The following is a 24,900-nucleotide window of genomic DNA, read 5'->3' as shown; positions in this document are numbered from 1 at the left end:
TGGTCGGGGAGCGCGGGCGGGGGATGCGCAGGCGGGGCCAGAGGAAGGTGGGGGCGGGCGGGGAGCCGGGGGGCGAGGGGGGCAGGGTGAGGGGGGACCGGAGGTCGGGCAGGGGGAGCAGGCGGTGGAAGCTAAACTGGGGGTTGGAGGGCTGCGGGGGCGGGGACGGAGCCGCGGAGCGGATGGGCCGAAGCCGGAGGGACGAGGGGCTGGGGGGCGGGAAGGGCGGCGGGGCCAGGTAGTACTCGAGGTCGAAGTCCGAGTCGACGTCCGAATCCGAGTCCGAATCCGAGTCCGATGGGGGTCGGGGACGGCGCGCGGCAGAGGCGCGCGCGGGCGGAGCCTGAGCCAGGCGGGGGCGGGGCCGGACCAGGGAGGGGGCGGGTCTCGGAGAACGCGAGGGCGGGGCGGAAGCCGGAGAGAGGCGGGGCCCGAGCGAGGAAGAGGCGGGGCCCGAAGGGCGCAGAGGCGCGGCTCCGTGCGACGTCGTGACGTTACGCTGCGCGTCCCGGGGCCCCTGCTGGAGCCGCCTGAACGGTCGCCGGGTGCGCGTCATTGGTGCGCGCCGCGCCGGACTCCGCGGCTCCGGGCACAGAGTGTGATGGCGACGCTGGGCGGCGACGGACTGCGGCTGCTGTCGGTGTCGGGGCCGGAGCCAGAGCCCGAGTCGGCGGTGCTGAATGGCGCAGGTCCCGGTCTGTGCTGCTGGGTGTCCGTGTGCTCCTGCCTCAGTCTCGCCTGCTCCTACGTGGGCAGCCTTTACGTGTGGAAGAGCGAACTGCCCAGGTGCGGCGCGGGGGGCGGGACCTGCGCAGACGGGGCGGGGCCGCGACCGCGGGCTTCCGGAGCGAGGGACGGTGCTGGTGTTGTCAGGGGCGGGGCCTCGATGGCACACTTCCGGGGCGGGGCCGGAACTGACGGCAGGCTTGTCAGAGGCAGGGGGCGGGGCTCGGGGGTCTCCTGTCCACTAACCACCCCCTCCCCAGGGATCATCCGGCGGTCATCAAGCGGAGGTTCACCAGCGTCCTCGTGGTGTCCAGCCTTTCCCCGCTCTGTGTACTGTTTTGGCGAGAGCTCACAGGCCTCCAGGTCCGGGGGCCGTGGCTTGGCCCGGGAGCAAGGGGTCTGCGGGGGGCGGGGCCCATGTTGGGTTGGGGCGGGGGCTGGCAGGCTTGGGGGCGGGGCCTGGGATCTTGCGGTCTCCAGGGGCCGGGGCCTATGGGTAGGGATGGGTTGGGGCGGGACATGTGTGGCCTGGGGGCGGGGCCTAGGGCGTGGGTGGGTGGGACATGGCGGGAGGGGCGGGGTCGCCTCACGCCCCTTCTTCTTGGGGCTCAGCCAGGCATATCCCTGTTCACCCTGATGGGCTTCAGGCTGGAGGGCATTTTCCCTGCCGCGTTGCTGCCGCTGCTACTGACTATGGTGGGTCCCAGCAAGGGTAGGGGGCCGGTGGGTGGGGTTTGGGGTCAGGTCCTCCCCCTCGCTGAGCCCCGCCTCTTCCTACAGATCCTGTTTCTGGGTCCCCTGATGCAGCTCTCCATGGACTGTCCTTGGGACTTGGCCAACGGGCTGAAAGTGGCGCTGGGTGAGTGGGGGGCAGGGAGGAGGGGGCGCTGGGCCAATGAGCTGGAAAGCGGGAAGACCCCCATGGCCGGCAGGACTGGGAGTTGGGATACCTGAGTTCGAGTCCTGCTTGAGCCAAGCCCTTGGCTCTCTAGGCCTCAGGTTCTCCATTGTTCTGGGCCCCTTGGCACCTGGGAGCATCTGGTGAATTTAGGGGCTCGGGTCTCCCTGCCGCTGGCCGTGTGACACAAGGCGAGTGAGTTTGCTGCTCTGGACTTCAGTTTCCTCTGATGTAAAGTGGGGACAGTATAAGTCACGCTCTTCCCTTGAAGAAGAGCCAGGCTTAGGAGGAGGTCCTGAAGGCAGGAGGGTAGGGGGAGGGAAGGATTGTGAGACCCAGAGGGACCCCCAGCAGCTTCTGGAAGGGGGCCCTGCCCAGACTCACGCCCTCCCTCCTCACCAGCTCCCCAGGCCTGGGCTCAATGCCTGACAGACATGCGTTGGCTTCGTAACCAAGTGATTGCTCCCCTGACAGAAGAGCTGGTGTTTCGGGCCTGCATGCTGCCCATGCTGGCCCCCTGCACAGGGCTTGGCCCTGCCATCTTCACTTGCCCCCTCTTCTTTGGTGTCGGTGAGCCTGGTGGGGCACCCGGAGGGGCGGGGTGGGGGCCTTCCCAGCAAGGGGGTGGGGGGCAGGAGGGCTGGGGGGGCAGGCCTGTGTGTCCCCAAGTCGCGCTCCTTCCCTTACAGCCCATTTCCACCACGTGATTGAACAGCTTCGTTTCCGCCAGGGCAGCGTGGGGAGCATCTTCCTATCGGCTGGTGAGGCCTGGGGAGGGAGGCTTGGGGCAGGAGGATGGTGGGGGACAGGATGGGGTGACTGCTGAGGGGCCTGACCCCGGCCTTCTCCCTCCAGCATTCCAGTTCTCCTACACGGCTGTCTTCGGGGCCTACACGGCTTTCCTCTTCATCCGCACAGGTGTGTGTGGCCCTGGGGGCAGGGCAGGTGAGGGGCTGGGAGGCACCCAGGCCTGCTCTGCTCACCCCTTGCCGTCCACCTTCCCATAGGACATCTGATCGGGCCGGTCCTCTGCCACTCATTCTGCAACTACATGGGCTTCCCCGCTGTGTGCGCAGCCCTGGAACACCCCCAGAGGGGCCCCCTGCTGGTGGGCTACGCCCTGGGTGTGGCTCTCTTCCTGCTCCTGCTGCAGCCCCTCACAGAGCCCCGGCTGTTCAGCAGTCTCCCCCTCTGCCAGCTCCTGGACCGAACTGGGGATTCAGCCACCTCCCTGTGCTCCTGACCTCTGCTCCCTCCCTACAGACTCTCATGAGCTCCCTAGCCCCCCCACGAGAGAGGGATTGGGGGGGATGAGGGGTGAGCTGGGGTCCCTGAGATCCCAGGAATTCTAGTAAGGGGGCTAGAAGCCAGAGCTAATTGAACCCCAAGGACTGAGAGAAAGGGGGTGGGAGCCCCACCTCCCTTAGGGGGCCATCTGCCCCTTTTCCACTGTGCTGCTCCTGGGCCTTGGGGAGGCTGCTGGGGGATGGGGAAGAGTAGCCCCTCCCACCTCCCTGGTCTTCTCTTTTTGCATCAGACTTTGTATTCAGATATTAAAAAGAGTTTTAACTTGGGTAACCCAGAGTCTGACCTTTGGCAGCTGGGCTGGGAGCCAACCCTGTGACCACAGATTTAGAACAAGTTGGAAGCCTTGGGTTTCCCCCAAAACGAGGCCAAATATTGGGGTGGTGAGCAAAGAGCTCAGCACCTGCAAATGCCATTCGGCCTTTATGGAGTACCCTGCGAGTTCGAGGCCCCCAATACTCACTGTAGACACTTGGTCGGGGGAGTAGGGAGACAACAGAGCTAACCATAGTCCCTCCTGGCCTCCTCCCCCACCCAGTGCCCCTGGTGGTCCTTGGACCAAGTGTCCTTAGCCCAGGGAAGATGGGCTTGCGCTTGAACTGTCCCCAAGCCCATCTGCTGCCTCTGTACCACACATTGCCTCGCTTCAGATGCTTTCTAGCTATGTGCCCTGGGCAGGTCTCAGTGACTCGGTTTCCTCGTCTGTAAGAGGAGGGAGTTGGGTTTGGTCTCCAGGGTCCCTCCCAACTGGTAAGTCTATAGCTAATGAAGGTGAGTCGCTTTGGCCCATCTCACAGGTAGTTCTGAGGAAAAAGCACAACTTGAAGCTCTTGGGAAAACCACAAGTGCTGTAGGGGTCACTCGGCCTACCCTGGGCTATCTGCCCAGCCCCTGCAGAGGAGACACCAGACTGCTCCGACAAAGCTGAGGCCTGACTCGTGGGTGTCCTCAGGACTGTAGCTCCCCATATGTGCCCCCCTTCCCCCATACACATTAAAGTGGAACACACCCTCTGTGTAGCCAGGTGAGGTCCCTGGGGCCAGGAGGGAAGTGAGGCCCAGGTCACTGAGCAAATGAAGCCCCAGGGAGCCTCCCCCCCCCCCCCCACTGCTCAGTGCACCTGACATTGTCCTGGTGCCATTTGGTTCTCTGGCCCCTTGGCTGTGGGGTCCGAAGCCCCATCAGTGGCATCCTCTGGGCTTGCTTTGTCCTTGCGAGATGTGGGGCCAGCCCTTGTGTTTCCCTCCCAGGCCTTGGCCAAGCCCTGCTTCCTCCCGCCTGGAGCTCTCCCTCCGTGCCAGGCCTAGCTCAGCTCCAGAGTTTGCCGTTCGTGTTTCACATGAGGTCCGGGAGGTGCCTGACACTAACCTGGGGGCAAAGGACCAGGCGGCAAAGAGATGACAATCGGCTTTATTGAGTGTTTGAGTCTGTCTCGGCTGAAATGAGGAGGTCTTGTCCCCCTGACCTTCCTGGCCTGGACCGCCCCCTCCTCCTGAAGAGAGGGCACCGATTTGGCAAAGAAACGTGTCCTGCAGATGGCAGGACATGCCAGGCAGTTGGGGAAGGGGAGGACCCTCTCTCGGTCCCCTCCCCGAGAGCAGCTGGTCCCAGGGCAGCCACATCAGCCTGGTGAGCTGCCCTCTCCGGCCCAGACAGCAGCAGCGTCTACTAAAGAACGAGGGGGGGGGGAGCAGGCCTCCAATGCTAAGGCACTGGGGACAAGGGAGAACCGTGGGTCACTCGATCTCTAGCATGAGGTCGTCCCCCTCCAGGGTCATGTCAGGGGCCACGTGAACCTTTCGCACAGTGCCGTCCATGGGCGACGTCACCACAGTCTCCATCTTCATGGCGCTCAGCACACAGAGTGGCTGCCCCTTGGTCACCTTGGCCCCTGCTTCTACTTTGATGTCAATCACCTTGCCCGGCATCGGGGCCCCGATCTGGCCCTTGACATCCTTCAGGGCCTTGGGGTGAAAATGCATCTCCTGCAGGAGGAGGGAGACCCGGGTACTGAGAATGCCTGGGACGGGCAGGCGGGCGCCCCTCCGAAGCCGCTCTCTGCCCACCCCGCTGCTGGTACCTTCATAGCCTGGGTGTCCTTGACGAGAATGGAGCGCACCTGGCCGTTGAGCTCGAAGAACACCTGCCTCTGTCCGGCCCGGTTCAGGTCGCCCATGGCCAGGGCCTTAATGTGCAGGGTTTTGCCCCGTTCCAGCTCCACCTACGGGAGGGAGGAGGGAGGAGGGCGTCAGGGCAAAGACAGCCAGGCCGGTCCCGCACAAAGGCCCACACTCACCTCAAACTCTTCGGCAATCTTGGGCCCTTGCAGGAAGAGGCGGGTGTCCAGGCACTCCAGGGGCCCAAACGTGTTTGTGAAATCCTTGAACTGTTGGAAGACGTCGGGGTACATGGCAGACGAAAGCACGTCCTCTGGGGTGATCTCCTCGCCGTGCCGCTCCTCCAGCTCCTTCTCCAGGGCCACCAGGTCCAGGGAGGGGAGGGTGGCACCGGGCCGCCCCTCGACTCGAGGCAGATCCTTCAGGACCTGGGGGAAGGAGGAGGCCGCCCCGCAGCTGGTCAGTGAGCAGGGCTGCCGCCAGCCTCCAGCCAGGCACACGCCACCCTGCTGCGTACCTTGGAGCGGAAGGGCTCGGGGAAGCCCCCGTAGGGGGTGCCGATGTATCCCTGCAAGAACTCCACCACCGAGCGTGGGAAGGAGAGTTCTTCAGCATTCTCCTCGGCATCGGCCCGGCTCAGCCCGTTCTGCACCATAAACTGGGCCAGGTCCCCCACGATCTTGGAAGAAGGCGTCACCTGGGGGGGGGCACAGTCCATGAGCGCAGGGACACAGACCCTGCCCGGGTGCCGGGGGCACTTCCAAGCAGTTGCGTGGGGCCTTGGAAGGGGACTCAGTCTCCAAGCTGCGTCCTCCTCTCTCTCCATCCATCCCAGCCCTTCAGGTTCCCGACCACTTGAATTCACATTTGGGACCTTCCTGTGCTCCCCAAGTTGGCCCCACCCAGCCCCAGTTCTGAGGGGTCCTGAACCAAAGGCCTCTTTCCTCAGACATTTTCTGGCTGTGTGACCCTACACAAGTCATTCCACCCGTCAGCCTCAGCTTCTCATCTCTAAAATGGGGCTCACAGCAGCTCCGGGGGGGGGAGGGGCTGTGGGGATTCTGTGCATATTGGCGGCATCACTGATGGGCGGGGGCAGCTCTTTCCTGCTTATTTCCCCTCCCCTTCCTCCTCCTGGGAGCTCTGCTCAACCCCCCCCCACACACACACACACGGCTGCGCCTGCCCAGAGATCCCTGTTCTGGTGCAGATGGTAGAGCTTGATGCTAGTCCTGGCTTGGCCCCGTGGTGCTGTGTGACCTCACAGAAATGACCTGCCCTCTCTGGGTCTGGCTCAGTCTCCTCCCAGGTCCTTTCTGTACTCCTCCAGTCTAGCCCCAGCTTCTTGTAACAGGCTCTCCATGAATGGCCAGAATGAGGCCAGGCCCAGGGGCTAGTAGGACTGCCCCTCCCCCAGCTCCAGCCCCGCTCCCGCTGTCCCTCCTCACTTTGATGAGGTCTCCCAGCATCTGGTTGGCCTCCACATAAGCCCTTTTGACTTCCTTGAACTTGGACCCGAGCCCCATGCTATGGGCCTGGAAGTGCAGGTTCGTGTATTGGCCCCCAGGGATCTCGTTGGTATAGACATCGGAGTTACCGGTCTTCATGGTGGCTGTGCAGTCAAAGGGCGCGTACAGCCCCCGGGCCCCCTCCCAGTATTCACTGTAGTCAGATACCCTCTCCAGAGGCACCCCTAGAAAAGCAGGAAGAGGCCCGTGAGCGGGTCCTTGTTCCCCCACTGACCGTCGAGGGAGGGGTCTGCAGGAGCTGGGGGCAGTCAAGGCCAGACCCCGGGGGGGGGGGGCCCTCTGAGCCTTTACCTGTGTCCAGAGGGGTCCCGTTGGTGCAGGCCACCACGGCCCCCATGCTGGGCTGGGAAGTGATTCCTGACATGGAGTCAACGGCCACATCGACCACATCCGCCCCTGCCTCGGCACAGGCCAGCATGTTGGCCACACCTGAGCCAGCCGTGTCGTGGGTGTGGATGTGCAAGGGAAGATCTGGAAAGCGATCTCGCAGGGAGCTCACCAGCATGGTGCAGGCTGCAGGTTTCAGAAGGCCCGCCATGTCCTGGGAGGCAGACAGACCCCAGAGGAATCAGCAGGGATGGGCCGAGAGGGAGGGAGGGAGGAGGGGGGTCGAGGGAAGAAGAGAGGGAGGGGGGGCGAGGAGGAAGGAGGAAGCGGGGAGGCCGGGGAGGAGGGTCGCAGCCACCTTGATGCACAGAATGTGGATCCCAGCCCGCACCAGCTGCTCCGCCAGGTCCAAATAGTACTTGAGAGAATATTTTGTGCGTGTGGGGTCGGACACGTCGCCCGTGTAGGAGATGGCAGCTTCCACCACGCCCCCCGCGTTGCCCGCGGCCTCCATGCCCAGCAGCAGGTTAGGCAGGTAGTTGAGAGAGTCAAAGATGCGGAACACGTCCATCCCATTCTCCTTGGCCACCTCACAGAACCTGGGGAGGGGCAGCTGCTGAGGGAGGGGCCCCCATGTCCGCCAGCCTCTTCCCTTGTCGGTCGCTTGCAGATCGTCTGGGGCCACTGGCCCCTGCTCCTTCCCTGGATCCTGGGTGGCTTTGCCCCAGTTCCCTGGTGTGACCCTCCACTCCCCCCTCCAGAGAAAAGAGAAATGCAAATGCCCCTGCGTGGGGGTGGAGTGGGGGAGGCTCTGCCTGCTGCCATGCATAGGCACAATGCCAAGGTTTCTCCCTAAAGGCCGGCCACGCCTTGGCGGGCTCTAGGGTCTGGATGCTGAGGAAGGGGACCCCTACAGGGCCACGGGAGCTGGGCCACAAGTGGGTTTTCTTCCTTCGGCCCAGAAGACTCGACACCAAAGCGCTTGGCCTTCGACCCCGCTGGGGATACTGGGAAGGTCCCGTTTACACCCCGCACCCTCGTTGGGCCCCAGCGTGCCCGCGCTCAGGACCGAACGCTCACTTAAAGACCACGTTGTCAGGGTAGTTGGTGTAGCCCACGGCGTTGGCGCCCCGCAACAACATCTGGAAGGGGATGTTGGGGATGAGCTCCCTGAGCTCCTGCAGCCTCCGCCACGGACACTCATACAGGAAGCGCATGGAAACATCGAACGTGGCTCCTGGGCAGGACAGGCGGAGGGAAGGGGTGAGCAGCGCCCGGAGGGGTGACGCGGCTCTCCCCTCCGGCCGCCAGGCTTTTGCTCGAGCCGTGTCCCACGCCTGACACGCTTCCACCTTCTCTGTGTCCCCGTCATTCCTCACCATACTTCAAGGCCATCCCCCCCACCCGCCATGAAGGGCTCCCCCTTCTCCAGGGACCCTTTAGGGACCCCTCCTGCGCGTGGTAAGGCACTAGTCTCTGAGCGCTGGGACGTGGTCGCCCAGCTTTCCTGTCTCGCCTGGCCGGGACACACAGACTTACTGGGTGTTCATTTTGAGCCGGAGCCCAAACCCGCCTTCCTAGTTGGGGAGCGGCTGAAGGTTTTTCCCAAAGCCCCCCGTCCCCCCCCCCCCCGCCCAAGCCGTGCGTGGGCTCCCTGCTGAGCCTTACCCCCCCAGTTCTCCACACTGAAGAGGTTGTTAAAACTGTGGGCGACATAAGGGGCGATCTTCTTGAGGTCATAGGTCCGCACTCGCGTGGCCAGCAGGGATTGGTGGGCATCGCGGAAGGTGGTGTCCATCAGCAGCAGCCCCCTGTGGTTGCGCACAGCCCGGGCGAAGCCCTCAGGCCCCTCCCGCAGCAGGATGTCTCTGAAGCCGGCCGGTGGCGGGCCTAGGAGAGGACGGGGCGTCAGAATCTTCTAGGAGGGCAGGCTGCCTTGCCCGCCCCCAAGGAGCCCAGCCGTGCCAGCCGCACATGACTCACCCATGGGCACCGGCGGGACCATGGGATCCTCGGGGCTGGGGCTGGCCTTGGTAGCGATGGGGGTCTGGGGGCCATTTACCATGACGTGGCCTGGGCGAAGAGAAGAAACCCAGAGTCAGGGGGGGTGGGGGGGGCGCAAGCGGATCAGGAGCAAATAGGCCGGCGGGGACCCCCTCCCTGGCGTGGGGCAGGAGAGGGGCGCAGGGAGGCCGGTGATGGCGGCGGGGGCGGGGTGGGGTGTGTGTGTGCAAGGGGTGGCAGGGAGGAGCAGACCCGGGCCCAGGCAGGGGCAGCAGGGCAGGGGAGGCTCTGGGGGCTCAGACCCAGGTAGTGCAGCAGCTTCTGGGCCCGGTTTTGCACAGGCCGCAGCTGGAAGAGCTCAGGGTTCTCGTCGATGAACTGGGTGTCCACGGTGCCTGCCAGGAATTGCTGGTTGTTGAGAACGTTCTGCAGGAAGGGGATGTTGGTCTGCAGGACAGAGGCAGGGGGAGGGCGTCACCAGGCCGGCACAGCCTGCATCTGAAGCCTGTGGGAGATCCCGCCTCCCGGCTCGAAACCCCTCAGGAAAATGCACCTGCTTCTGGGTGGGATCGGTGATGCTGGCGTGGGGATGGGTCTTCTGCTGCTCTACTTTGCCCCTCACCTGGCCTAAAAGACCCACTGCAGACTGCAGGAGACATGGGTGGATGGGTACCTGTCTCCAGAAGGCCCCGACTGAAAGCCACATGGGAGGGGGGGCATCGAGCCAGGAGAGACCAGGGCCTTTGGCTCTGGACCATAACCAGAAGTGACAACCCCTAAAACTTTGCAAAGCTCTTTACAACAATTTGAGCCTCACAACAATCATACTCTAGCTATTATTACCTCCATTTTATAGAGAAGGAAACTGAGGCTCAGAGGAATTGTTAGCTGCCCACAGTCACTAAGCCAAACCCAGGTCTCCTTCTCCAGTATCAGCCCCTCCAGGCCTCTCAGACAGGCCTGGATGAGGCACCAGGACAGGACTGGGGGACAGGAATGGACACCACCACTGTGACCCTGGGGGGACATCAGGAACACCAGACCGCTGGACAAAGACCAGAAGCCATTAGGGGACTCACATCCAATGAGACGCCAGGTCAAGGGGGCTGAGCCCGGCCCATCATGAGGGGGATGGGGGTGGGACAGATCCCCCTCCCTCCAGTTTGAATGGGAAGGGTGGGGCTGGGATCTCAAGGATGTAGCAGTCACAGAGACTGAAGTATAGAGAGGCAGGGAGGCTGGAGAGGCAAGTGCCTTCAGGGACCCCCACAAGTGCCAACAATGAGGGAGCTCAGTGTGTCCCTAAGGCCTGATGACCTCACACACAAAGCCTGAGACCCCCGCCCTCCATAGCCCACAGCAGCACCTTTGTTCTCCCTCCTCCCATTCTCTCCCTTTTCCTCACTTCTTCTGGCCTAGGCCTCAGGCCTCAAGTCCCTCACAGGCTGCTGAGCCCCTTATAGGGTCAGACTCGGTTCTCCCCCCAAGCATTGGCAGATAAGGTCAGTGGTGCCTGAAGCAGTATCCAGGCACCACTGACCTTCTTAGCCACTGAGTCACTATCCATTTCGGGCTGTTATATTGAGCCCCAAACTACTTTCTCTGATGCTTTCCCAAGTCCTCTGAGGGGCCACTGTCCCAGACTGCTCAGAGGTCTTGAGAAATGACTGTGGGGAGGTCATTCTGGGCCAGGAGGCAAGCAAGGGAGAAGCCCTCTACTGGACGCCTGCAGGACTGTCGGTCGGGAAGAGGAGAGCTCAGGGTCCTGTTGGGGCCCCAATTCTTGTGAGGGGCTGATGTTCAAGACTCAGACTGGAGGTCTGTGAATTCAACTACTCACTAACATTTATGTGTTGCCTTCCCGGCCACGTCACTCCGCCCTGACTGAAGCTCTCTAGCTGTAAATGCAGGGCCTTTGTGCTGTCCACTTAGCTTTCTCACACGCATGTGCTTCTCTTGATGATTCTACTATTTAATGTGTCTCCCAAGCTCACTACTGAAAGTGATGTCTAGTGTTGCAAACCCACAGAAGGCTCTGATAGGTGGTGAGGAGAAAAGACTGAGTTAGAGAAGCCTTGTTCAGCACTGAGTTCGATGTTAATGTGACACATTCACTTTGCATATAATCAATTATTTATAAGAAATAGATATTAAATAAGGTGCCTTTAAGCAGAAACATACATGAAAACAAGGTTATGTATGGATCAGTCAACAACAATGTGACCAGAGGCTCAAAGGAACCTTGACCTGGGACCCCCCCCCCAGGAACAAAGGGTCTATATTGACTAATTCAATGTTTGTGGTAACTTTATAGAAGGCAATTCCCAATGATGAGAAGGCAAGTTGTGGGCCCGTGTAGGCTGGAGGCTTCAGCAGACAAGTGGGAGGACTGGCAGAGGACAAGAGAGCACCTGGCTTGGGAGGGGCCTTAGCTAAGATCCAGCCCCTCTTTTGACAGGAAAAAGCTGAGCCCTGAAGACAGGCTTTGTCCTAGACATAGGTACTTGCTAAGGTACTAATCAGAGTCATAGGTCTAGCAGCTGATTCTCTGCCAAATCAGAAGCTCTGGATCCAGCTGCACTGATGATAGCTTGTTATTAGCGCTTCACCCCGACCTACTCAAACAATCTACTGGTGTTATGTGAAACAGATAAAAGACAGGACATCCCCTGCAACTCTCCTCATTTCCTACAGAAGCTTAAGTAGGGTGATTCAGTCACCACAAGGAGACCAAACAGGCCCCAAACTGTTCAAGTCAGCAAACATTTGATCTCCTCCAGCTGAGAGAAACTGAAGCAACACTGCTTGAGAAAATAAACTCACTTCCAAAACCTGATAGAAGAGGATGGTAGAAGACTTATGAGCAGAAGAGCCTCAGAAAACAGTGGAATACAAGAGAAAAAGAGTACAAAGTTTAACACGAGACCCATTTAAAACAAATCACTCTGACTGCATTTTGAAATAAAACTTAAGAGGATAATAAACAAATGAAAATCAAAAGAGCCTGGTCAGTACTTCTAAAACATCCATCCTACCAGGGAACCGTCCAACACTTCAGTCCCTGGGATGCCAGACAAGAAAGGGGAAATGCCTCTAAAGAAGCGGATGGCCACCAGGGATCAGCTCTCAAAAAACACATGATAGTAGGGAAGATGTTCAAGATCAATTAAGAGAGTGGTGGGATGGGAAACATGTTGGGTCTGGGCTCAGAGAACCTGAGCCAAAAGTCCAGTCCAGCCATTTGTCTTCTCCCTGTGTGACCTTGGGCAACCTCTCCAGGACTTGGACTGGATGGTCAGCAAGGTTACTCTGAGCTACAAATCTATGATGCTATGAAAAGGGAGTTACTGAGGTACCAACTCTCTAGATTTCCATCTGAAGGAAGATCAGAAAAATACCAAAACAAGAATTGGAAATTATGGGGCTGTCCATCAATTGGGGAATGGCTGAATAAGCTATGGTATATGACCTACTGCATATGAATATAGTGTATATTCTCCTGTGCCATAAGAAATGACGAGTGGGGGCAGCTAGGTGGTATAGTGGATAAAGCACCAGCCCTGGATTCAGGAGTACTCGAGTTCAAATCCAGCCTCAGACACTTGACACTTAACTAGCTGTGTGACCCTGGGCAAGTCACTTAACCCCCATTGCCCCACAAAAAAAAAAAAGAAATGATGAGTGGGGTGGTCTCAGGAGACCCTGGGAGCACTTGTAGGAACTGAAATGGAGGGAAGTGAGCAGAACCAGGAAAACAATCTACACCATGAACAGCAACATTGCAAACATAATCAACTAGGAAAGATTTAGGGACTCTAGTCAATACAATGATTCCCCAGAATTCAAAAGGACTCACGATAAAATAGGCAAGCTACCTCCAAAAAGAGAACTAATGGACTCAGAAGGCAGAGTAAAGCATCTTTTCCCTCCCTGACTCCAGGGCTCGTGTTCTATCCACTGTGCCACCTAGCTGCCCCTTCTTGCTTGCTTTAAAGAACATAATAGGGAAATGTTTTTGCTTAACTTCACTACTGTACTTTTTTTTTTTTTGGCCGGTACTTTATCCGCCCCCTACTCCTATACTTCTTGATGAATGGGGGAGGGCAGAGGGAAAAAATTTGAAACTAAAAATAAAAATAAAATTGAATTTTAAAAAATACCAAAAGATTGAGGGAAAAATCAAGTGTGGACATCGCTCTCCCAAAGTTATGATATGGAATGAGGCAGGAATTAAAAACTCATCTCTAAAAAGTCTGTAAGATGTCTATGGTAAGTAGGCTGAGCTAACATAATAAAAATTACAATTCTCCCTAAATTAATCTATTTAATCAGTGCCACACCAATCAAACTATCAAAAATTATTTTACAGAGCTGGAAGAAATAGTAACAAAATTCATCTGGAAGAACAAAAAGTCAAGAATATCAGGGGAATCAATGACAAAATGTGAAGGTAGCCTAGCCATACCAGATCTCAAACTGTATTATAAAGTGGTAATCATCAAAACAATCTGGTAAGAAACATAATAGTGGATCAGTGGAATAAATTAGGTACATGACACATTGTAGTAAATGACTTTAGTAATTTAGTGTTTGATAAACCCAAAGACCCAAGCTTTTGGGGAAAAAAGTCATTATTTGACAAAAACTGCTTGGGAAAACTGGAAAATAGTATGGCATAAACTAGGTATAAACCAACATCTCACACAGAATATCAAAATATAGTCAAAAGGGGTACATGATTTAGACATAAGCAAATAAGGAGAACATAGAATAGTTTACCTGTCAGATCTATGGATAAGGGAAGAATTTAGGACCAAACAAGATATAGGGAGCATTACAATATATATAATGGATAATTTTTATTATATTAAATTTAAAAGTTTTAGGGGCAGCTAGGTGGCGCAGTGGATAGAGCACAGGCCCTGGAGTCAGGAGTACCTGAGTTCAAATCCGGCCTCAGACACATAACACTTACTAGCTGTGTGACCCTGGGCAAGTCACTTAACCCCAATTGCCTCACTTAAAAAAAAAAAATTGCACAAACAAAACCAATGCAACCAAAATTAGAAGGAAAGCAGAAAGCTGGGGAAAATATTTCTACAGCAGGTATCTCTGATTAAGGCCTCATTTCTCAAATATACAATTAAGTTAAATTTATAAGAATACAAATAATTCCCCAATTGATAAATGGTCAAAGGATACAAACAGGCAGCTTTCAGAAGAAATCAAAGCTATCTTATCATTATATAAAAAATCCTCTAAATCACTATTGATTTAAGAAATGCAAATGAAAACAACTCTGAACTATGCCCAAAGGGCTATAAAACCATGCATATCCTCTGACCCAACAATTCCACTAATAGGTCTGTATCCCAAAAAGATAAAAAATAAAAAGGACCTATTATGTACAAAAGTATTCATACCAGCTCTTTTTGGGTGGCAAAGAATTGAAAATTGAGAAAAACAAAAAAAGAAAAAGAAAATCAAGAGGATATGCATTGATTGGGGAATGACTGAACAAGTCATGGTATATAATTGCAATGGACTACTATTGTGCTATAAGAAATGATGAATGGGATGCTCTCAGGAAAAGCTAAAAGACTTACATGAACTGATGAAAAGTGAAATGAACAGAACCAAGAGAACACTGTCCACAGTAACAGCAATATTGTACGGTGATTGACTGTGAATGGCTTAGCTATTCTGAGCAACATAGTAATCCAAGATAATTTTGAAGTACTCATAATGAAAAATGCTATCCATCCCCAGAGAAAGAACTAATGGAGTCTGAATGTAGATTGAAGCAGACAATTTTTCACCTTTTTTCTTTAGTTCAAGTTTCCTTCCATAAAATGACTAATGTGGAAATGTTTTACATGACTGTACATGTAGAACCTATATCAGATTGCTTACTGTTTCAGAATGGGGGAGGGATAGAAATGGAAAAGAATGTTAGGAACTGTTTTTTTTTTCATGTAATTGGAAAAATATATTATTTTTAAAACCATCTATGGTAGAGAATGAGTTGTACCTAAGTATCTCTGATGAAAATACTAAGAAGGGAACAAGACAACAATGTTCTTAACTGACTGGATCCCACAAGCCTCCCCAACAAGATGGCCCAGATCCATGGTCAGGACTGTCTGGTGAGGTTATGACCCTATCAAGTGAGCACATTTGTGCTCTCACCTAGTGGAAGTTCGATGTCTTGGGGTGGGGAGGACATTGTGCATCAAGCTGGGGATCATCAAAAACCTCCTCAAGAAGCAGCCTGGTCACCTAGAATAACTTGGCCTATCCCAAGGAAAGGAAGTGTCAAGAACCAAGAACCAGGGGAGGAGTCCTGTAGTGAGATTTGGACAGACGGTGGGTACAGGCCACTCGTGGGTCTCTGCATCAGTGACACCCTCTTCTCTTGCACTGTCCCTCCTCTGGTCCCTTCTAAGCCTGGAACCTTCCAGGTGCCTAGGGAGCCAATTGGAGCCTCCTTAACTGTCTGCAAAACCCACTGGGAAGCACCTGAGGAAGGCCTTTCTATAGAACACCTGGCTGTCTTCTGCATGGCCACATGACCCTGTGGCTCCCTCTAAGTCTTCCCAAAGCAGCTGCAATAGCCCGAGACAACAGCCCATTGAGCGAGAACATCAGCACGGACAGTGTTGCTGCCAGGCCCTGCACATGGACAAGCAGCTGGGCCAGAACCGAATGGGAGGAAGAGAGAGGGCTGGACAGGCTCAGGGTAAACAACTGTTCACACCTTTCAATCATCTTCTGGAACCGAAGTCCCTGCTTCCCACAATAATTTTCTTCCAGTGATGGCTGCACTCTACTGAACCCCCAAATCTCCAAAGAACCCCGACTGTGGGCACCCCAAGGGCAGTGGGGAGATGCAGGTGACGGGAGGTGAGGGACCCCAGCTGGGGAGCAGTCTATAGGAGGCAAAGGCTGCTATCTGCATTCCGAGGGGGTTGCACAGATGTGTGAGGTCACAGGTCTGCTGGGTTCCTGAGTCTTAGCCCTGTGACTAGGAGTAGGACTCGGACAGAGGATTCCTGATTGCACCAGGGAGAGCAGAGTCCCCAAGGAGGTGGGCCACGGAGAAGGGAGCATCGGGTGGTTCTGGAGAAGGCAACTGAGCAGCATGGCCAAGCTTGGGCCCTGGGGTAGGGACTAAGGCTGGGCAGGGGAGCCCAGGCCTGGGAATGAAAAGGAGGCTCTTCACCTGTGGCCTAATCCAGCCCCTCCCCCACTGCCTGGTCCACAGAACCACTTGCTGCCTGTTCAGCTCAGCTGATAGCGCAATTTTCTGTCTGTGCCAAGCTTGGGTCAGGCCCACCGGCACCAGCTTTCTCTCCTGTGCCAGACGGCACACCTGCTCACAGACTAAGGGCTGAGGGGTAGAGGTCTTTTGGGGGCAGCTGACCAGGTGGGCTGGGGGCACTATCTGCCAGAGGAAACCAAAGGCTCCCGGCCTCCAGTGCAGAGAGATGGATGGGGTTCCCAGCCCCGGTGAGTGAGGCCAGCAAGGAGGGGGGGGGGGGAGGGCCTGCTGGGAAATAGCCTCAGCCTGCCTAGTGGGGCGCACGCACACACACAAGGGGAGGGAAGACTGAGCAGGCAGGTGGGGCCAGCATCCTCCTCTTCGGTGTGTGCAGGGGGCTGCTGGGGGTCAAGCCACACCCCGAGTGTCACCTTGACAGGGAAAGGAGAACAATGTCAGGGGAACTTGGGACATTGTCGGTGTGAATGTGTGCCCGCTCTTGGTGCCGTGCCACCACGTGACTCAGTGATGCAGAACAATCGTGACCTTCAGAGTGGGAGTTCGAGTGAGTGTGTGTGCGTGTCTGTGGCACGCGGCTCTGGGTGATGCTGGGGGCTGCTGTCGCCCCCCAGCCCGACGCTGCTGTCCGGGCCCGGCCCGGGGGCAGACTGCGTGGCTGACTGCGGGAGGAGGCTGGGAGCCAGCGCGGGAGCGGGCGCGGCTCTGCCGCTGCTGCTGAGGCTGCGGCACGGGCAGGCGCGGGGCGCTATCACTATCGAGCGGGGCATCGCGGCCCGGGCCGGGGCGCAGGGGCGCGCGGACGTGGGGGTGCGCGGCCCGCCAGGTGACAGCGGGCGGCTGTGACTCGGCACCGCACGGCTCGGCACGGGTGGATCTCAGCGCCGTCCCCGACCCGCCCCCCCCCCAACCCAGCGCGCGCTCCGTGGCCGCGCCGCGCGCCCCCCGCCCGCGCACCCGAGCCGAGCCGAGCCAGAGCCGGAGCCGGGAGGCCAGGGCCAGGGTCCGGGGCCGCAGCCCCGCGCGCCATGGGGAGGGCCTGGGCCCCAGGCCGAGCCGTGCGGGCTGCGGCCAGCCCCGGAGCTCGCCCCCGCCCCCGCCCCAGCGGGAGGCCGAGCAGGAGGCGCGGGGGCCCTGGGGGGAGCCCGGCCCGCCCGGCCCGCCCGGCCCGCAGCCGCCGCAGCCCCTGAGCCCCAAGGAGCAGCCGCGGCGCCCGCCCGGACACCGCAGGTGAGGGGCGGCGGGGGCGGAGCGGGGCGGCGGGGGAGGGGAGGGGGCAGGTGCGGGGCGGGGGCGGGGAGGGGCGATGGGGGGGAGGGGAGGGAAGGGAAGGAAGGGCGGAGAGGAGGGATGGAAGGATGGAGGGATGGGAGGTTGGAGGGATGGGAGGAGGGCATCAGGAGGGAGTTGGAGGGGAGCCCTGACCACCCCAGGGAGGGGTGGAGCCGAGCTTAGTCTGGGATGCCAAAGGGATCCTGGGAAGGAAGTTACCTGGGCCTGCCCCCTGAGCTAAACCCGGGGAGTCCCAGTGTCTCCAGCGAGCCTTCCTCCTTGCAGGCCGGTCTAGACCTGACCACCGGGCTGACCTTTGCTCTGGCAGTGGGGGTGGGGTGGGACGGGGCAGGGGAAGCAGACACCCCCTTCTGCCTCTCCAGCCCCCACCCCACACACACACCTTGTGCTCCCTAGGGACGGGACTCGCGGCAGGTGCCACCTCCTCGCTGGTGCCCCGTCTCTTCCCTCCCTGTCCAGGGCACTCACCATGGCCTCCCCCTTCCTGCTGCTGCTGCTGGCTGGTGGGGCCCTAGGCTGCCCCCTCCCCTGTACCTGCCAAAACCTCTCTGAATCTCTCAGCACGCTCTGTGCCCACCGAGGGCTGCTCTTCGTGCCGCCCAACGTGGACCGGCGCACGGTGGAGCTGCGGCTGGCTGACAACTTCATCCAGGCTCTGGGGCCCCCCGACTTCCGCAACATGACTGGCCTGGTGGACCTGACCCTCTCCCGCAACGCCATCAACCGCATTGGGGCCCGCTCCTTCGGAGACCTCGAGAGCCTGCGCTCTCTGCACCTGGACGGCAACAGGCTGGCCGAGCTGGGGGCCGGCAGCCTCCGAGGCCCCATCAACCTCCAGCACCTCATCCTTAGCAGTAACCAGCTGGGCAGCATCGCCCCCGGCGCCTTCGACGACTTCCTAGAAAGCCTGGAGGACCTGGACTTGTCCTACAACAACCTGCGGCAGGTGCCTTGGGCGGGCATCGGCTCCATGCTGGTGCTGCACACCCTCAACCTGGACCACAACCTCATCGACGCGCTGCCCCCGGGAGCCTTTGCCCAGCTGGGCCAGCTCTCCCGCCTCGACCTCACCTCCAACCGCCTGGCCACTCTGGCGCCGGACCCCATCTTCTCTCGCGGCTTGGACACGGCCGCTTCCCCTAGCCCGCTGGTGCTGAGCTTTGGCGGGAACCCGCTGCACTGCAACTGTGAGCTGCTGTGGCTCAGGCGGCTGGCCCGGCCCGACGACCTGGAGACTTGCGCCTCCCCGCGGGGGCTGGCCGGGCGCTACTTCTGGGCGGTGCCCGAGGGCGAGTTCTCTTGCGAGCCCCCTCTCATCGCCCGCCACACCCAGCGGCTCTGGGTGTTGGAAGGCCAGCGGGCCCTGCTGCGGTGTCGGGCCCTCGGGGACCCCATGCCAACCATGCACTGGGTGGGGCCAGACGACAGACTCGTGGGCAACTCCTCTCGGGCCCAGGCTTTCCCCAATGGGACGCTGGAGATCTGGGTGACGGGGGCTGGGGACGCCGGAGACTACACCTGTATCGCCACCAACGCGGCAGGAGAGGCCACGGCCCGGGTGGAGCTGCGGGTGCTGGCCCTCCCCCACGGGGGCAACAGCAGTGCCGTGGGGGGCCGGCCAGGGCCCTCCGACATCGCTGCCTCCGCCCGGACTGCGGCCGAGGGCGAAGGCGCCCAGGAGGCCGGGCCCACGGTGGAAGTGTCCGAGGTGACGGCCACATCCGGGCTGGTGAGCTGGGGCCCGGGCCGGCCCAGTGAGCCCGTCTGGATGTTCCAGATCCAGTATAACAGCAGCGAGGATGAGACCCTCATTTACCGGTGAGAGGCTGCGAGGTGCCCGCACCCAGACTGAGCCCCGCGTGCAGCAGGCTCGGCTTTCTTTTCTCCTCCGCTCCCCTACCCATAAGGCTGTGCTGCTTGTTCACCCCACGGCTGCCCAGTTTCTCATGCCCCCTGCTACCCCTCGCTCCTCAAGCCCTGAGCTCTGGGAAGCTGCAGACAGGCTTTGGTTGGCACAGAAGAGCAGGAGCTGGGGGCAAAGGACCTCAGCGGGACAAGGGGGTGGGGTGGGGCTGAGGCTGGGTGAACACTGGTCTGGGGAGACGTCCTAGAGCCAGGCAGTGGGAGGGGGAGGGGTGTTTGGGGGACTTCTTTCCTGGCACTGTCTCTTCTTCTCTCAGGGGTCCACCCATCATCTCTCAGTCTGGTTCTGTCTGTGCATGTGCTGGTGTCGCTGTAGCTGAGGGTGTCTACACTACCCACCCCCCCAGTGTGGGGCTCAGGGGTTGTTTCTGTGTCTGTCTGTGTATACACACACACACACACACACACACACACACACACACACACACACACACACACACACACACACACTGTCTGCCTCTGCCTCTGCCAGTGTGGGAGACTCCAAGGAGCGAAGGCTGGCACCCCAGGAGATCTGCGTGTCCCTGCATCTTTCCATACAACTGCCTGCATCACACACACAGACATGGACTGCTGTGTATATGTCACAACAAGGCAAACTGAGCACACACGTACATGCACAGTGTGTGATACGCTCGTCTGTGTGGTCTGAAGGGCAGCTGAGCAGTGCCCATGGGCATGGGGGGGCGGGTCCAGGGAGGGCACAGGCCCGGTCACCAGCCCCAGCCCCCAGGGCTGTCCAACAGAGGCTGCCCAAGGACGGGTGCCACAGCGGGCCCTCGGGCCCTCTCCCAGACTGAAGAGAGCAGGGCTCCAGATGCCAGGCTCCAGCACCCAGCACTGACTTTCTTCCCTCCCCGCAGGATCGTCCCAGCATCCAGCCGACACTTTTTGCTGAAGCACCTGGTCCCTGGGGCTGACTATGACCTCTGCCTCCTGGCCCTGTCACCTGCTGCCGTGCCCTCCGACCTCACAGCTACGAGGCTGCTGGGCTGTGCCCACTTCTCTACACTGCCGGCCATGCCCCTGTGCCACGCTTTGCAGGCCCATGTGCTTGGGGGAACCCTGACAGTGGCTGTGGGAGGGGTCCTGGTGGCTGCCTTACTGGTCTTCACGGTGGCCTTGCTGGTTCGGGGCCGGGGGGCCGGGGCTGCCCGCCTCCCACTCAAGCTCAGCCACGTGCAGTCCCAGACCAACGGAGGAGGCCCCAGCCCTGGGCAGAAGCCTCACCCTCCCCGAAGTCCCCCGCCCCGCCCACAACGCAGCTGCTCTCTGGACTTGGGAGAGACCGGAGGGTGCTATGGATATGCCCGGCGCCTGGGGGGAGCCTGGACGCGCAGGAGCCACTCGGTCCACGGCGGCTTACTTGGGGCTGGGTGCCGAGGGACAGGGGGCAGTGGAGAGCGGCTAGAAGAGAGTGTGGTGTGAGGGCCGAGGACGGGACGGGGAGAAGAGGAGGTAGTGGCTGGGCCTCTCTTCCCTCCCGCTCCCCAGTCTCTGGGCACAGGGGCAGCGGCCCTCAGAGCGGGGCTCTCTGGATGAGGGGCAGGATGCCTGTGGGAAGCGGCGCACGGACGAAGCACTCCTTGGCTGAGGAGTCTGGATTCCTGGGGTTCAATCCCAGTTTTAACTCTCTGTACCTCAGTTCCCCCCTTGTAATGTGGGGAAGAAACCACCTTTCCCTAATTCTGTCCCCCTCTCCAAAACTTGGGGAGGGGAGGGAGCTCATCGATCAGAGGTGCTTACAGCACTGGGGGGCAGGAGCTACAGGGAATTATCCTGGATTCTTGTTTTTATTCTTAATAAAAATGCCAGGGACACCTCAGCTCGGCTCGGGTCTCATCATGTTGGGTGGGAAAGTGGGCTCCTGGGGGGGGAGGGGGGCAGACCAGGCAGCCGGACAGCAGCTAAGAGGCATAAGGGCCCACTTCTGGGGTGGGTGGGGGGGCGGGGCCTGTCTGCCAATCCCGGACTCCTCGTCAATCAACACTGGAGGACAGGCCTTACTGAGGGGGTGGGTAGGGGAAGAGGAGCATCCGGCAGGTGCCCTTCCCACAATGCCCCAGCCCTGCTTCTTATGCATCACCATCTCAACGGCCCGATCGAGTCCTGGTCTGAAAGGCCCATTCATGCTCCCTGGGCATTGGCTCCAGCTCTGCCCACGGTGGGGTCCCCTCAGCAGGAGGGGGTGAAAGGAGGGGGGATCCCCTCAGCAGGAGGGGGTGAAAGGAGGGGCGTCCCCTCAGCAGGAGGGGGTGAAAGGAGGGGGCCCCCTCAGCAGGAGGAGGTGAAAGGAGGGGGCCCCCTCAGCAGGAGGGGGTGAAAGGAGTCCCTGCCTGCCCAGCTCAGAGGCCAGACATGGCAACAGAAGTGGCCCCTTTGGGCCCCGGCCAGCAGCTCCCCCTCCCTCCAGAGAACAGGCCTGGCCCCTCCTCGCCCCAGAGGTGCCCAGGCCAAGCACGGCTGGCTGCTTCCCCACAGAGCTCCCTGCCTGCCTGAGCACTCTCACCTCCTGATCCCGAGGCCAAACCTACCTAAAGGTCAGCAGCCTTCAAGAGAACAAGGAGCAAGAGGTGGACAAAGCAGGGCTCTGTGGGCACTGAGGGCGTGAGGAGGGACGAGGGCCGGCCGATGGCCTGGCAAGAGCAGGGAGAGGCCGGGGGGCAAAGGGCTGAGCAAGCCTGGGTCACGCTGACCCAGGGGGCCTCCATGCACAGGGAGGTGAGGAGGTGGAGACCTCCTGCCCTGGTCTTTCCTCCCCTTCCCTTCTCCGTGTCCTTGACCACCTCGGCCCCCGACTAGGTGACACTGTCTGAGGACATCGAGCAAACAAGGAGTGCCCCCGTGCAGGGCGCAGAGGGTGATACGGGGCCCAGGAAGCTGTCATGCCAAAGGGCAGTGGGACGAGAGCAGCAGGAGACTGAGCACCCATGGGCCCTGGGAACTGACGTCACACTAGCAGGCAGTGCCACCAGTGTCCAGGCACAGGGACGGGGCAGGTCAAAGATGCCAGGTCGGGGCAGCTAGGTGGCGCAGTGGATAGAGCATCGGCCCTGGATTCAGGAGGACCTGAGTTCAAATCCGGCCTCAGACACTTAACACTTACTAGCTGTGTGACCCTGGGCAAGTCACTTAACCCCAATTGCCTCAACCAAAACAAAACAAAACCAAACCAAAAACCAAAGATGCCAGGTGGCACCTCCAGCTGATGCCCCCAGGCCTGGACTGTCCCCATGGGCACACCAGGACAACTGGTGAATCTCTGCAGGAGAGGCTTATGGAGCACCTTGCCACCAAGGTGGAGAAGGGAGGGCTTGGCCACGCTGGTAACGAACCAAAGAATGCCATGACCAACCTCAAGGGGCAGGGAGGGGATGATGTCGCAGCAGAGCCCCTGCAGAGGGCAGCTCCGGGGTCTGGGGGAGGGCTGCCTCGGTGGCCCAGAGCCCGGGAAGGCCAGCTCCCCAGCACATGTCGGGGGTGGCGACTGCAGCCTCCAGGAGCCTGTAATCTCCACCTCTGTCCCCAGTGGGATCAAGGATTTACCCAAAGCCCATCAGAAGGCCCCATGGCTGGTGCCTGCCCATGCCCATGCCCACAGAGCAGGGCCGGGTTAGCCGGCCTGCCCAGACATCCCTCTGGGAATCAGACTGAGCCCTACAGGCCACAAGAGGCAGCCTCACTTAAGATGAACAGAAAGATCTGGCGCCCAAGCTGGTACTGTGGTGGCGTGAAGATGATTACTGAGCCCACTAGAGTCAGATGCAAAGGCAGGTGTTGGCAGCACTCACCTTGACCCCTCGAACTCGGAACTCAGCAAGTGCCCGGCTCATCTTGGTGGCAGCTGTGGGGTGGTCCTTTCCATGGGCAATGACTTTGACCAAGAGCGAGTCATAGTGTGGGGAGACGAGGGCCCCTTGGAAGGCCGAGGCGTTTTCCAAGCGTATGCCCATGCCCTCGCCACTCCGGAACACCTGGCAGGAAACATGGCAAAGTCTGTGGTGGAAGGAGCCCTCAAGGGTTAATCCCGCTCCACTCTGGCTCGTGACACTTCGCAAGTTTTTTTCTGCAAGTGAACCCGGGTGCCCAGCCCCCGCACATCCTCCTCCTCCTCCCGGGGAGAAGTTCCCAAAGAAAAGCCAGGCACATGGATTGACGTGGGGATCTGTGCTGACAGGCACAGCGCCCTCCTGGAGGCTGAGAGACACAATCAGCGGGTCAGCTAACAAGCCTACTGTGTGCTCTCATGGTACCCTGGCTTCTCTCTCTTCCAGCCATGCCTCTTTCTAAGCGTTTGCTTGTTTGCCTTCCAAACACTCTCTGCCACACAAATGGAAGGAAGAGAAGGAAGGAGCAGATACTGCCACGGGCTGTAGTGACCAGGAGGCCAGGGCACAGCCAGCTTTGAATCCAGCCAGTGCTTCTGCTCAGCACCACTGGGGGCAGTCAGTCAGTGACCGTATGCTAAGCACCTACTGCGTGCCAGGCACTGGGTAAATAAAGTGGGAGAAGCACCTACTATGTGCCGGGCCCTTTGCAAATATTCTCTCTTTGATCTTTACAACAAACAGATGAAGAGACTGAGGCAGGCAGAGGGGGTGACTTGGCAGGATCTGAGTTCAGGTCTTGCTGACTCCAGCCCCCAAGATCTATCCGCTGCACCCTCTGGCTGCCTAAACAGTAACACCCATTGGCCCTCATTGGTGCCATGCCCTGCGCTCATGTGAATGTCCCAACATCCCCGGGAGCTGGTCCCCATTTTACAGTTGAGGAGATGGAGGCCAACAGAGGTTCAGTGACTTGCCCTGGGTCTCCTGGCTAGTGAGTGGACAAAGACAGGCAAAGCCCAGTTCCTGTGGTCAAGGAGCCCACAGTCTAGCAGAAGACAATGCACAAACGTGCTTAAGGCAGGATGCACGGGAGACAGTTGAGAGAGGGAAGGCTTCCTGCAGGGGGTGGGGGGTGGGGGGGAGAGGAGGGAGAGGATCCCATGGATAGAAGCACTAATTAAGCGCCTACTGCATGCCAGGCACTGGGCTAAGTACCAGGGCTACAGAGAGCAAAAGACTGTCTGTGCCTGTGAGGAATCACACGCTAATGGGGAAGTGTGTACCTACAAGATACACATGAGGTAGAGGGTGGGCTGGGGGGGGGCAAGAAGGGTCTCCTGCAGAGGCCAAGATCTGAGCGGAGCCTTCAAGGAAGCCCCAGAACTGAGTCTGGGACTTCATCACTTGAGTCATCTTAATTCTCAATTAAGGGGGGTGCCGAGGCCCTGGGAAGAGCAGCAAGGGGCCCTGGGGGGCTGGACTGAAATATAACAACTAGAGGAAAGGGCCATGGGATGAAGGGCTCTCAATGCATCCTGGAAAAGACAGGAGGCCAAAGGAGAAATGGGCTGGGGGGGCAGGCAGATACCCCCCAAATAGCTTCTGCCTGCCCTGGGGGGAGGGGCTGTGTTAGAGGAGGCAAGGGGGAGTATGGGAGAGAAGGGAAAGC

General features: G+C 59.1%; 3 protein-coding genes across 7 annotated transcripts in view; 2 read left to right on the top strand and 1 right to left on the bottom strand.

Annotated features, from left to right (window-relative positions):
* Positions 1-601: 601 nt before the first annotated feature.
* RCE1 (Ras converting CAAX endopeptidase 1) lies at positions 602-3,202 on the top strand. Of its 3 annotated transcripts, none has more exons than XM_043970572.1 (8): positions 602-786; positions 987-1,089; positions 1,339-1,422; positions 1,507-1,585; positions 2,027-2,194; positions 2,314-2,385; positions 2,480-2,542; positions 2,632-3,202. In XM_043970572.1, the coding sequence occupies exons 1-8, from the start codon at positions 602-604 to the stop codon at positions 2,865-2,867; spliced, it is 990 nt and encodes a 329-aa protein (XP_043826507.1). In that variant the 3' UTR covers positions 2,868-3,202. The 3 variants fall into 3 exon arrangements, with proteins under 3 accessions (XP_043826507.1, XP_043826508.1, XP_043826509.1); XM_043970574.1 differs by having other exon boundaries at positions 757-786; positions 1,343-1,422; XM_043970573.1 differs by lacking the exon at positions 1,339-1,422.
* A 1,121-nt stretch (positions 3,203-4,323) lies between these two features.
* Positions 4,324-24,900, bottom strand: part of PC (pyruvate carboxylase) — an 86,913-nt gene continuing 66,336 nt past the window's right edge. For all 3 annotated transcript variants that reach the window (XM_043971283.1, XM_043971281.1, XM_043971282.1), the window contains 12 exons: positions 23,193-23,375; positions 9,209-9,353; positions 8,886-8,975; positions 8,571-8,792; positions 7,983-8,139; positions 7,261-7,501; positions 6,867-7,116; positions 6,495-6,739; positions 5,564-5,743; positions 5,226-5,474; positions 5,010-5,150; positions 4,324-4,914 (listed from right to left, as the gene is read on the bottom strand). In XM_043971283.1, the coding sequence (XP_043827218.1) occupies positions 4,666-4,914; positions 5,010-5,150; positions 5,226-5,474; positions 5,564-5,743; positions 6,495-6,739; positions 6,867-7,116; positions 7,261-7,501; positions 7,983-8,139; positions 8,571-8,792; positions 8,886-8,975; positions 9,209-9,353; positions 23,193-23,375 (2,352 nt within the window). In that variant the 3' untranslated portion in view covers positions 4,324-4,665. The remainder of the gene's footprint in view (positions 4,915-5,009; positions 5,151-5,225; positions 5,475-5,563; positions 5,744-6,494; positions 6,740-6,866; positions 7,117-7,260; positions 7,502-7,982; positions 8,140-8,570; positions 8,793-8,885; positions 8,976-9,208; positions 9,354-23,192; positions 23,376-24,900) is intronic.
* On the top strand, positions 17,131-21,226 carry LRFN4 (leucine rich repeat and fibronectin type III domain containing 4). The gene is made up of 3 exons (XM_043971284.1): positions 17,131-17,415; positions 17,875-19,296; positions 20,265-21,226. The coding sequence occupies exons 2-3, from the start codon at positions 17,948-17,950 to the stop codon at positions 20,827-20,829; spliced, it is 1,914 nt and encodes a 637-aa protein (XP_043827219.1). The 5' UTR covers positions 17,131-17,415; positions 17,875-17,947; the 3' UTR covers positions 20,830-21,226.

Source organism: Dromiciops gliroides, chromosome 6, assembly GCF_019393635.1.
Source record: "Dromiciops gliroides isolate mDroGli1 chromosome 6, mDroGli1.pri, whole genome shotgun sequence".
In the NCBI taxonomy this organism is placed as follows: Eukaryota; Metazoa; Chordata; class Mammalia; order Microbiotheria; family Microbiotheriidae; genus Dromiciops; species Dromiciops gliroides.
This window is presented reverse-complemented; position numbering and strand designations above follow the sequence as displayed.